Source organism: Varanus komodoensis, unplaced genomic scaffold (assembly GCF_004798865.1).
Source record: "Varanus komodoensis strain SLA01 unplaced genomic scaffold, ASM479886v1 scaffold12, whole genome shotgun sequence".
NCBI classification, from domain to species: Eukaryota; Metazoa; Chordata; class Lepidosauria; order Squamata; family Varanidae; genus Varanus; species Varanus komodoensis.
In genome coordinates, this window is record NW_025335349.1 from 21,777,430 (window position 1) to 21,789,927 (window position 12,498).

General features: G+C 41.9%; 1 protein-coding gene across 1 annotated transcript in view; it reads right to left on the reverse strand.

Moving 5' to 3' along the window:
- SAMD12 (sterile alpha motif domain containing 12) overlaps positions 1-12,498 on the reverse strand; it is a 219,406-nt gene that overhangs the window by 189,853 nt on the left and 17,055 nt on the right. The window contains exon 2 of the mRNA XM_044421607.1: positions 6,385-6,563. Within this exon, the coding sequence (XP_044277542.1) occupies positions 6,385-6,563 (179 nt within the window). The remainder of the gene's footprint in view (positions 1-6,384; positions 6,564-12,498) is intronic.

Sequence of the window (12,498 nt, forward strand, 5' to 3'; positions counted from 1 at the left end):
CTGGCGCCTCCTGCTGGCCCCAGGCCAATTCATTTGTAAGTTTAGCTTCCCAAGAGTCTGTTATTTCATTGGATTTGAATAGCAAGTTTCTTGCCCGTAAGACTCTGAAGAGAGGCATGAAAGTACGCAGGCAGAGACCCATGACAACATCCCAATTCAAACCCCCTATTGTCATGAACAAGGCAGCCTGCTAGTCCCCACCATGCTCCATCCCTGGATTGTTTAACATGACAACCCAACAGAGATTTGTCTCTCCCCTGACAAGCCAGGGTTGGAATTCAGGGCTTACCCTGGGTTCCAATTCTAGCTGTTTGGGAGAGACACAAGCTTGAGATCTGGGTTCGGACATTACCCTGGCTAGACATCCCTGGTTAGATTAGCAACAGAGACAAAATCTCTGGCTCATTCACAGTGACTCAGGGTTTTAAAAAATCTGCATTGTTGTTACATGTAACTAGGTTGAATTTTTTTTTTTTAGGTTGAATTTTTTTATTTAAATAAAAACATGGCTGATGACTTGTAAAATTGCAGAACCAGAGAGCTGGAAGAAGATTTCCAGCCGTCTTCGGGGCTTGCATTTCAGTACTATGTTGGTATGTTCTGCCCCTGTGTTATTATAACTTTATTAATAGTCATATATTATTTATTTATTCATTTCAATTCTATATCACCAAATAGAAGATTTCTGGATGTTTCACAGCAATTCTGCTGATTAGCAGATAACAGGATTATAATTTATCAGATTACAGAATTGATCTATGGCCATGGAGTTTAGTGTAGCATTTACGTTTTTAGCATACGGTGTTTCCAGCCTTGCTTTCAGCTTTTCCAAGACCTAGGCCCTGCCCTTCAAAGACTGCATTCACATGTCCTTGGTAAAGGCCCCCAGGATTTTGCAAAGGGCTAGACAGAAAATCGGCCAGATTCGTGCGAAAGGTCTGGGAATCCCAAACTGGGCTATCCAATCTTCAAGAAACCACATGGGTATTTCATTGTTGCCCAATCTAGTCTATTCCACACCACTCTATACTAGCTAAAACAAAAGGAGGTCTGAACCAGTCCATGATCTTCAGTCAGCTACCTCCATGATTAACATGGCCCTGAAATAATTGGCTTAGAATTCCCATCCTCTTTCTTAGCTCCTTTAGGTCATTTGATGCCATTTTTTGTAACTAATTATATAGTGGGTGGGAGGGAGAGAAGAAAGAAGCATCATAATGAACTGAAAATATTAACAAGCTACAGTACCTTTTTTTCTTTTTTCTTCTTAGAAGGACCATGTGTCAACTTCTAAACCCAACTTGTTGACAAAGAGGACATCAAAACAATACATCTGCTAACTTTTTTAAAAAATATTTTTTTGACAAGTTTTTCCCTTGAGATTCACTAGTTTGCCTCTGGAACAGATATAATAATGATGCAATTACTTTTTAAAGAGGCAAATGTAATTCTAGCTCTAATAGTCAATATGAAAGAAATCTAATTATGCCAAGTTTCACTGTACAATGAGGAAGCAATATCTTTGGGATTAAGAAGATGAATCCAACTTCTGTGAAGAATTTTAATACTTCAATGGCCAAAAACAGTGCTGTGGCCCTGTACAAATGCAAGGAAAAATTATGCAAAGAACGGTTCGTGGGGCAGACTCGTTCTCTTTTCAGCCTATCCAAATTACTAGGGTACATCACTGAGCTACAAACATCTGCTTCATATCCAATTACTCGAAAAAATGGAATGTTTATACATTATTTCCTCAAGATCAGGGACCCGAAGCATACCCCAAAATGTTCAACAAGCCTGCATAGTCTATCCGACGGTGAAATTGGATTCACCTGCAGTAAGGCATTGCGTATTTCAAAACTTTGTCAGCAAATGGCCAAAAGTGAAACACAAAATTCAGGAAAAGGCCAATCCAGAGGACTTCTAGCCAGATGTGAGACAGAACACTGGAATACCATACATATGATCACTCTTTCCACTTCACTTGCTTGAAGCAGCAATATGTACATTTCCTTTGAGACAATTATCCCGGAGTAATTATTTTAATTGAGGTGTTATTCATTTTGGGGGTTTTTTAAGCAAAAGTGTATTCTCTACTTTAACAACTGTTCATATCAATCCCTATTTACTCTGAAATTATAGCATTACATTAGGATCACTGAAAGTCATGAATGCTTGTTGCAAGTGGTAAAATTTGAAGTGCACAGCACTCATTATAACAGTCCCCATGTTCCATAACATGAACAGGAGTAATATAAGAAAAGGTCCCATTGGCATGGGATTGGCCCTGGAGCCTTACAGCCTGCTTCTTTCCTCCAAACTCCTAGCCTAGCAGTTGCTAGGAGACCCTAAGAGTCTCCCCCTGAGCAGACTCATGGGAATTGTAGCACGGATGCACCAGTCTTTCAAACTAGAATGGCGACTGCCACCTTTCCTTCCACAGTTTACCCATTTAAGTCCAGAATCCAAAATTACCTGTAGCTCCACCATCATCCAGCTTTCCATGATTATGCCTCACTGCAGAGACTTGCCCACACCATTGTGGCTGGGCAACTGCACTGGTGCTTTTGGCCACTGTCGGTGATGATGTCCTGTGAAGAGGAAGGGCAGGCACACTGATGTGCCAGAAGCCTTCCTCATCTCTTGCTTCCTCCAAGTTGGCCTCTCCCCCTGGGGCAGAATAGAAGCGGGCTTGCTTGCAAAAAGAGTTTGACTGAGCAACAATGTCTAAATCTGGAGCAAAGCAATGTGAGAGTGTGCAGCTTGCCCTGGCTTGCTGGAGGATGCCCAGAGCTCCTTGGCTCTACACTCTTTGTTCTGGAGTGCACCCACCTTTCGCACAGACCACCCACCACATTCTGGGTACATGGTGCTCCTTGGCATCAGGGGTTTGTACTCATTAGGCTGGAGAAAGGTGAACAGTTGCGAGGGAAGGATAGGGTCTTCTTGCTCATTGATATTTAAAAGCTACAATACTTTTTCCCTCTTTAAAGACTCACAAATGTACTGTGGCACAATAGGCTTCCATGGGCAGGAGTACACAGAAAGCTATTTTGAAAAAAGTTACTTTTCATGGAACTGGAGAAAAATGGCACTTGCTGAAGGAACACAAAGATCTCTGTTGCATGTGAACCCCTGGATTAGGTGTTGTTGGCTTGCTCACATGCACTTCTCTTGCTGCCTTCCTTGAATCTCTCCATTTGAATCTTTCATTTTGTTAAAACTAATGTCCTCCCCTGCCGTGTTCATACATCCCATTTTACAAATACGGATGTCCTTTGGAGACAGGCTCCTTAAAGGCAAAGATTCTCTCTCTCTCTCTCTCTCTCTCTCTCTCTCTCTCTCTCTCTCTCTCCCCCCCCCCCTTGTAAATCATCCCAAAATGCTTGTAGTGGATAGTATATAAAAGATATAGATAGATAGATAGATAGATAGATAGATAGATAGATAGATAGATAGATCGATCGATCGATCGACCGACCGACCGACCGACCGACCGACCGACCGACCGACCCTGGAGCAGCTCCCTCTGACAGATGATACAGGAAGTCATGAAAAAGCAGCAAACTATTCAGTAACTATAATTCTACTTTCAGGGAGGTGCTTGTTGAATTTTCTGCATCGGGGTTTAAACATCTTGAGTACTGTTATGCACCTTGACTGGTAGAGCCAAGCAGAGGTACCTACATGAAGTTGTGTGAGGTAAAGAAACAACTGGGAGGTACAGAGAGATCTGTGGATGAGGAAACATGTTCAGGATTACTTACTGTGTAATCCTAAACTTGTTCACTCTGATGTAAGGCACACTTTGGATTCATTCCAGTTAAGTATAAGTAGGATGGGATTCTTACTTCTTAGTAAATGTGCAAACAGCTACAATTTGCTGTATCTCCCTGAAGCTCTAGTTTCAATATCCATACCTAGAGAGAAACCTGGGAATGGATCACTTCAGTAATTAAAAAACAAACAAACAACCAGAAACAAAGGTAGCAATGCTGATCCATGAGAAATAAAAACTCCAAATCTGCAGGTGGGCAATACCATTTTTAGGTATTTTGGGAAGGTATCCAACCATGCATTTGGTATCTTAAAATTTGACTGAAACTTAAGATTGCAACATCTGGTATATATTTTAGGATTTCCAGAATTCAGAACTGAAGAACTGTTTTTAAAAAGTGTTCTAGAATCCCAGAGCTTGCCAAACTACAGTATTTGAAAGAAAACAAGGGGCCATCTTGGCAGAAGCTCTCTGATTTCTAAAGCTTGACTCAGGACCAGGAGCAGCAACATGAGGTCCTCCCATCCTGAGATCTCTGCCTAATGCTGTAGTGCTTGTTGGTGATCGAGGAGGAATTTGAATAGTGAGTGAATATTTACTCAGAAGTAAATGCTGCTATGTTTAATGGAAGTCACTCCCTAGTAATTGTGTAAGAACCTAAGAGCACTGGTTCTGAGTGGCCTACATACATTCCCACACTTTCCCTCACTAGCGTGTGTGCCATGTTCATTTTGCAATTAATCTGTCAGCATTTAAGGTACTTTACTGGTCTGGGCCCCACATCTGCCCCATATGAGTTTGGGACCTAAAAACCAAATCAAAGCATGAACACATGGAGTGCCCAGCTATGTCCTGATTGCAAGCAAGAGGCTAAGAGGCCATATAATAATGATAATTATTTCCAGTTATGCATTACACATTTGCACATGTCAATTAGTTTATGCATCTTTGTGCAATTTTTTTCGTGTATGGGCCAGTTCCAGTGCTTATTCTTCACTAGAAGGTCTTTTCCAAAACCTAATGGGTCTTAATTGTCCACTCAATTAATTGTTCACCATGTCCTATTCCCCAAATGCTTTGCATTACACATGGAACAATATAGTGTTTCTGGGGAAATTCATTTGTCTCTACTTACTGTGAGGATTGCAGTTAAACCTAGAAGAAGAAAGGAATTCTGGGAATAGGTGGGTGGCAGCTGACATTGTCCTGCTACTCAAAAAATGCCAGTGCTTTAACCTTCTTAGGGCCCGTGCTACTACAGCATTGTGTCCTGCTACAAATAAGATATTACCAATATTGTCAACAGGGCTTCAGACACTTTGAATTTCCCTGTCCTACTCCGACTGTAGTTCTTGTTGGCATGTCAGTGGGTACACTTAAAATCACTGGGCGAAGCAACAGGGGCAGGAGGGAAGAACACCTTCAAGAAAGACCATGTCCCAACATTTCACCCCACATTTCCTGTGGAACCCATAGAATTTACTAACTGCCCCTTGATTATGCAAGCAATGTTGCCAGTTCAGCAACAAGTCCAGCCACCATCTTTGTCCAAATAGAAAGTGACAGATGCCCAGTCAATACCTGTGGGCAGCATTCATTAATTTAGTTGACAGTGAAATTAAGACAGGAATTGATCAAGGTGTCACTCTGTCAATGCAAAGACCTAGCAAGTCTGTGACACTTAAGTGAAGACCATCTGTCCTCAAAGTCAGGCTAATCTGAAGAGGAAGGGTGGGGGACTATTCCTCTGGTGTGTGCCCCCCCCCCCGCACCATGACAAAATGTCGCCAGGTGTAATGAATAGCAGTAAAATCCTAAAAGTGATTCAATTAGTGGACAGAAGCAAGGAGTACATCAATCATACTGCGCCTCGCTTTGTCACAAGACTTTTAATAAGCAAGACAATCTCCATCTCACTTAAAAACAGAGATTCATAAGATGGGAAATCTGAAACAGAAAAACTAAACACCATCTATTTTCTTTAGCAGATTATGAGGGGGGAAAAACCACTGATCTGGATATACCCTAATTGTGAAAAAGGCACTAGATTTAGGCCACTGATGGCTCATGTGTCGCTTACTAGCTTGTATTGTGACTGGTTATGTACTGCACAAACTACTAATAATATCACTCTAGGTTCAAGGCAGTCACTTGTGCTTCCTTGTCCCATGTTCCATTTTCCTGGGGTTTAAATTATCTGCATATCCAAGGCCAAACATCAACTGGAGGAGAAGAGGGGAGGAAAGAAACATGGAAATGAAAAGCTGAGCTGATACCAGGAATATAGCAAGATGCCTTCTATCAGAACAGGCTACTTCTCCATTGAGCTCGCGCTGCCTGCCTGGTTGTGTAGTGACTCTCCTCATCACCAGCTATGTGATCAGTTTAGTTGGAGGTGCTTGGGATCAAACCTGAGGTTTCTGCATGCCATGCACATGATCTGCCATTGAGAAATGGTCTCTCTAATCAGCTTGCAACTTTAACACCTTGTCCTGAATGGCTCTGCTTTACAAGATCATTCTATGCACTGAACAGGAGCCTTCCATGTACAAACATGTGAACCTCCTCTTCCAGAACAGAAAAAACAATCTGGTTATCAGGCCTACCTTAGATGTTTCAGGTTCTGCTTGTTGTCTCTTAGGTGTCCCTTTTGATTCAGGCAACTTAGAGGAGTTTTCTTTCTTAAGCGAGGACGATTCCACTCTCTCGCCTTCAAGTTGCAGGTTAATTCCTTCCGTGTGGACAGAGAGATCAATACCATTTGGATTTAGACTGCAGTGGATAGCTGAGGAGGAAGAGGGAACTGAAATGAGCTTGGCGCATAAGGAAGGGTGAGGAATGCTCAACTTAGACAGTTTGCAATATTCCTCTATGCAAGCATCACACCACGAACCAGGAGCAAGAACTTAAGATATGCAGATGAAATGACAGCGCTATCCAAGTTAGTTTAGTTGCAATTCTGTGGAGCAGAATAAATGCTGCAGTCTGAAGCAGAGTTCAGAGGTGAGGCACAATTTGACTTTCAGAAGAATTAGAACAGCCGTCACACCTTATTCACCCCATTTGCTACCTCCCATTGAGAAGAATACGGTTACCATTCAGTTCTACACATAGGATCCAGTAAAAAGAACACTGCTGCATCTTTTGCCAGGCTCCATCCCTTCCTTAAGGCATGGGAAGCTTTTAAGGGGCAGGTCTGCCCCTTGGTATCAATCGTCTCAGGACTCCTAGCCTACACCAGTCTTCCCTAATAAGGTGCTCTCCTGATGAGTCAAGCCGCATAGCTGGCTGGAGGATTCTGAGAGCTGTATTCCAATACATCTGGAGGTTACTAGGTGGTGGGATGCTTCCCTACACTGTCAAGCTAACATGGCAATGTAGAGGGATCCTGGCACACAGGGGGACAGTTCTGCAACAGCCGCAGGTCCTACATTGCAGGTCCGAGGTCCCAGTTAAGGGTCACCTTGGCCAAGATCCCCTAATCCAATCAGCTGAGACTGTGCTTCAATACTTAAGAGTTTCTATGAAGGAACTAGAAGAGATCGTCAAGTGTAAGGGTATCTCACTGAGAAAGCTGAAGCTGTCATTCTTTAGATACATTTGCCTATTCCTTGAAGACCATCATGCTAGGGGAAGTCAAAGGCAGAAGAAAAGGAAGACCACTTAAGAAATGGATTGACTTTTAAAGAAGCCATAGCCTTGAATTTACAAGAGCTGAGAAGGGCTGTCATGGAAAGAACGTTTTGGAGACCTTTCATTCATAGGGTCATTCATAAGACTTGATGGCACATAACAGTGAATTTTAACTTAGCAAGTGCAGAAATTTTTCAGTGCCGTGTGCAAATCTTTTCTAACTTCCCCATTCAATGCATTGAATTTCTTTTCTAAAGAGAAAATAATCAGAGAAATCTTATGGGTTGAGTTTGGCATTCTTGAACTTGCTTTACTTCTGAGATAGCCAAGAATGATGCATGTTTGACCTGCCTTTCACTGTTAATTCATTTCTCCAGTCCCTGCAGCTTCCCACAGCTCAATTAAGGCTCAAGAGATGAAGTAATTCCTCCCATAAGGCTTTTTTTCCAAATCAGAAAGTGCAGGCAACCTAAGTGGCTACAGAAAAATGGAAAGATACATAATAGGAAGAATAAACACACAGCAACCTCAGCCAGCTCATAATGATTAGAAAAGTTCAAGTACAAGATAAATGACAAAATGCCCTAGCAACAACACAAAAGAATCAAACTCCCTTTAATTGGGGAAAAAACTTCTCAGAAAAGAGCAAACACATTTACTCTTATGTGGAGAGTAAATTTACTGGATCTGGATTAGGAATGCCCAGGGAGTCTGTTTCCATGTGAAAACCTTGAAAATACCTTGTTGGCAACCTCAAATGGGACTGCATTTTCTTCAAAAAGCATTTGAAAATTCCTGAACTAGTGTTTCATATCCACAAAATGTGTGCATCTTAAAGTGTGTGTTTCTTTTTATAAAGTGAACATTTTTACATAATCACAACTTCATGCTTTAATGGGGGTAAGTGTTCGCTTTTAAACATGCACACTTTAAATTGTGAATTTTAAAAGTTGTGTATTTTCACACTGGTGGCGTATTGTGGGAGATGCAAACTGGTGTCAAGCTGCCAATTCAGTCGCTTTCAGTGCATGTTACTTTCAATGGCAAAGAAAAACAAAAGCCCTTCAGGAAAAGAAAAGAAGGTGTGCTTTAACCTCTGTCGACGGTGAGCACTACCTGTGAGACAATGCTGTAGTTTTATTCCACTAATGTAAGCTGGAGAATGTTAAGAGACTGTTTGTGCACAGCTGTAGCTCTTTTGGGGTGCAATCCTATGGCCACCAGACAGACTCCAAACAGCCATAGGAGAGGTCAGACTCTGGGCTCTGAGGTCACAGCTGATGCTTCAACCTTGGAGCATCCTTTCACCACCCTAATGTGCCATCTGAGGCTCTAACATCAGAAGACCTACCTCAGAACTGGAGAATTGTGGCCATTCTGGGTGGGGAAGAGCCAGTGTGGCGTAGTGGTTAAGAGCATGGGACTGGGACTCAGACGACCTGGATTCTAGTCCCCGCTCAGCCATGGAGCCAACTGGGTGACTTTGGGCCAGTCACAGACTCTCAGCCCAACCTACCTCACAGGGTTGTTGTTGTGGGGATAAGATGGAGGAGGAGAATGATGTAAGCTGCCTTGAGCCCTTTGTAGGAAAAAGGCAGGATATAAATCGATAAATAAATAAATAAATAAATAAATAAGAAGGAGAAAGTCTCTGCCATGATATGTAGTATCCTCGAGGCAAAAGATGTAGTTACCACCCACCCAAATCTTTTGCAGCACGAGAGAAGCATTTGCCCCCTTCACCTTCACCCCCATGCTTCTTCTGCTGTCAATGAGATACCTGAAATTCTTGAACTTTGGAGGGCTACGGACAGCCACATTGGCTCATGGTTTGTTATATGATTGTTTAAGAAACAAACAGAAAACCACGAGGAAAAATTTTGTGCACAAAACTAAATTAGCATGCATATCAATTTGTACTGAAGAATATATGGTTGATAACATAATCCTATAAAAGTACAGATTGGAAGTACAGCTTATTTGGCTATGTAACAACTTTAAGAAATCTCCTCTTATTTATCTATGCCTTTTAAAAAGTCTCCTCCTTACTATGCTAAAGGAGTATCACTAATATATAAGCTTCTTCCAACCTTCTTGTTATCCCAATTTGAGAAGTAGACATATCATAAAACTTTTCAATTTGTAGACTATGAAAAACAGAAGTCAGATTAAACAGAAGCAAATCCTCCTGCCGGATTCGTCATTGTTTAACGACACTCCATCTAATTGGCTTATGTCAAGAAATGTATCGGTTCGTAATGCAGGCGGCAAATCCTGTTAATGAGTGAAGGATGAAGCAGAAGGATTGAGATGGAACAACAACCAACATACATATGTAAGCATGCCCCATAACAAGGCAAGGGAGAGGTGTGGCATACCAAGTATTGTCAGCTTGTGCCTTCCATCAACCACATGCAATGCTGGAGGGCAATGCATTCTCCATTCCTACTTTACATCGCATGAACTGTCACAGGAATGCCTTTAGGTACTTGTACCACCGTGATTTTCACATCAGAACATCTCCATCCATCCATTGCTACTGCACCTGTGCTGAAAGCTTTTGCTTCTTTATGCCCTTTCTTTATGTCTGCACCAGCATGTCTGGCATTGGCTCCTGTAAAAGGGCATGTTGATAAATTGAACATATTAGTTCCTTGGAAATGCAAATGTCTGACAGAACGAGGCTCAGAGGACCTTGCCTTATACTAGGGCAGATTAACTGTCCAGTTGTCCCAGCTGTTCTCCTCAGCAACAGGTGTCCAAGGGACCAAGCAGAACAGTTTGATCACGGAAAAGTCGGCCTGGGGAGGTGTTGGTCTCCCCCAAGTTGGAAGCATTCAAGCAGATGCTGGACAATGACCTGCTGTAGATTCTGCACCCATTAAGGTCCCTTCCAACTCCATGATGCTAAACTAGGGACTACAAATGGAACCATCTGGATGCAAAAGATGTGCTTTGTTACTAAGTTATGGTCTGCCCTCCTGATCCGGCAATGGATCTGATTCTTCCTGTTACAGAGAAGTTCCAATGCAAACACATTTCACAATTCTTAGTATCCGGAGTGTAGGTGGTAGAGGTGGTGGTTGTAGGTGGTGGGAATGGAAAAGAAGCAGTGCACAGGCATTTGGGGTCCATGTGCATGCATGATGTTCTGCATACACTGGAGTCAAGATGCATCTGCTGCTTGCGCAGGAATGGAAGAGCCATGAGACTGACACATTAATAACTCTGCCATGTCACCACACTGCTAGATCAACCTTCCCAGAGAGATGCATGTGGAAAATACCTTTGTGATCTTTTCGGTGCTAGGTAAATCCTTGTGGTTCACACAAGCATTTCAAACAACTCATGTCTCAAAATCCAGGCACCTCTGTTTTGAAATCTGTGTTTTAATTTTTTTATTTTGTTTTTATTTTGTTATACTCTGTCATTATATCATATCTGAGTCACTCAGAGGAAGTATGTTATAAAGCAGTGGTGTGAACAAAGTAAGTAAATATACTCTGTATATTTACTGTGTGTACACAAATATACTGTGTGTACACTTTTACAAAAGCCATAAAAGAGACTCCCACGGTTGTAAGAACTTAAAAGGACGCATGTTGATTTAGACCAAGTGTTAATCTAATCCAGCATTCCCTCCAGCTGCCCATGGAAAATGCACAAGCGGGACAGGAGCGCAACATGTTCCCCACCACCTGGTGTACATAGGTATGCCGCCTCTGATAATGGAAGTATCACATAGCCATCAAGACTAGTGGCTCATGATAGCTTTCTTTGTCCAACCTCCTCTTAAATCCATCCGAACTAGTGGCCACTGTTACATCCTATGAAAGCAATGACAAGACTTAGTTCTGCAGCTCGTAAAGGTGTTCTTCATCTGTCCGAATCTGCCATCACTCAGCTTCCTGGGATGACCCTGCATTCTAGCTGTAATTCTGTTTGTTTTATTTATTTGTTGCTGTGAGTCATCCCGAGGCTGTGCAGCAATGGGGACGGCATAGAAAAACTTTAAATAAATAAATAGTTCTATAAAGAAGAGGAAAACTCTCTCCCTGTCCACTTTCTGCACAGCATGCATGATTCTGTATGCTTCTAATATGTCCCTCACCATCCCTTTTTCTAAGCTAGACAATCCCATCGCCTGTGACCATTCCTCATAAGGGAGCTGCTCTGATCCCTTGACCATTTTAGTTGCCCTTCTCTGAACTTTTCTCATCTCTACAATATCCTTTTTTTTAGGTATGGCTAAACTGTCCACATTATTCTAAGTGCACTCACACCATAGATTTTAATAAGGGCAGTATGATATTGGCAGTTCTATTTTCATAATAATAATAATAATAATAATAATAATAATAATCTCCTTTCCTAACTATGCCTCGCATGGATTTTGCCCCATCAAACTGTCCACCACAACCCCAACATCTCTTTTATGGTCAGCAAATACTAGCTTGGATCTTCTTGGCCATGTTTGAATTTGGGATTGTTTGCTCTAACATGCATTATACTATACTTGCTTATACAGAACATATTTGACATTTTGAATCTTATCCTCCCGGTATGGAATGATTTTTTGAGACTGACTTGCAATATCTTCTTGTTTTAATCACCTAAATAATCTGGTGCCATCTGCAAACTTGGCCATTTCACCGTTCACCTCATAATTGCAGATCATTTTTAATAAAATGAAAAGTATTGGTTCCAATCAAACCTGTAGGATCCCACTGATTATACTCCACTGAAAGAACGTACTATTTATTCTTCTTGGTGCCAAACTTCATGTTTCAACCACAGATTAAGACAGTCCTCTGGGCCAAAGCATTTAAAGATATTTAAGAGGTGGACTGCAAGGAGATCAAATCAATCAGTCCTAAAGGAAAACAACCCTGATTGCTCACTGGGACGACAGACGCTGAAGCTAAAGCTCAAATACTTTGGCCCCGTAATGAGAAGAATGGACTCACTGGAGAAGACCCTGATGCTGAGGCGGACTGAAGACAAAAGCAGAAGGGGATGGCAGAGGGTGAGGTGGTTGGATAGTGTAGTAAAGGCAATGAACATGAATTTGAGAGAACTCTGGGAGG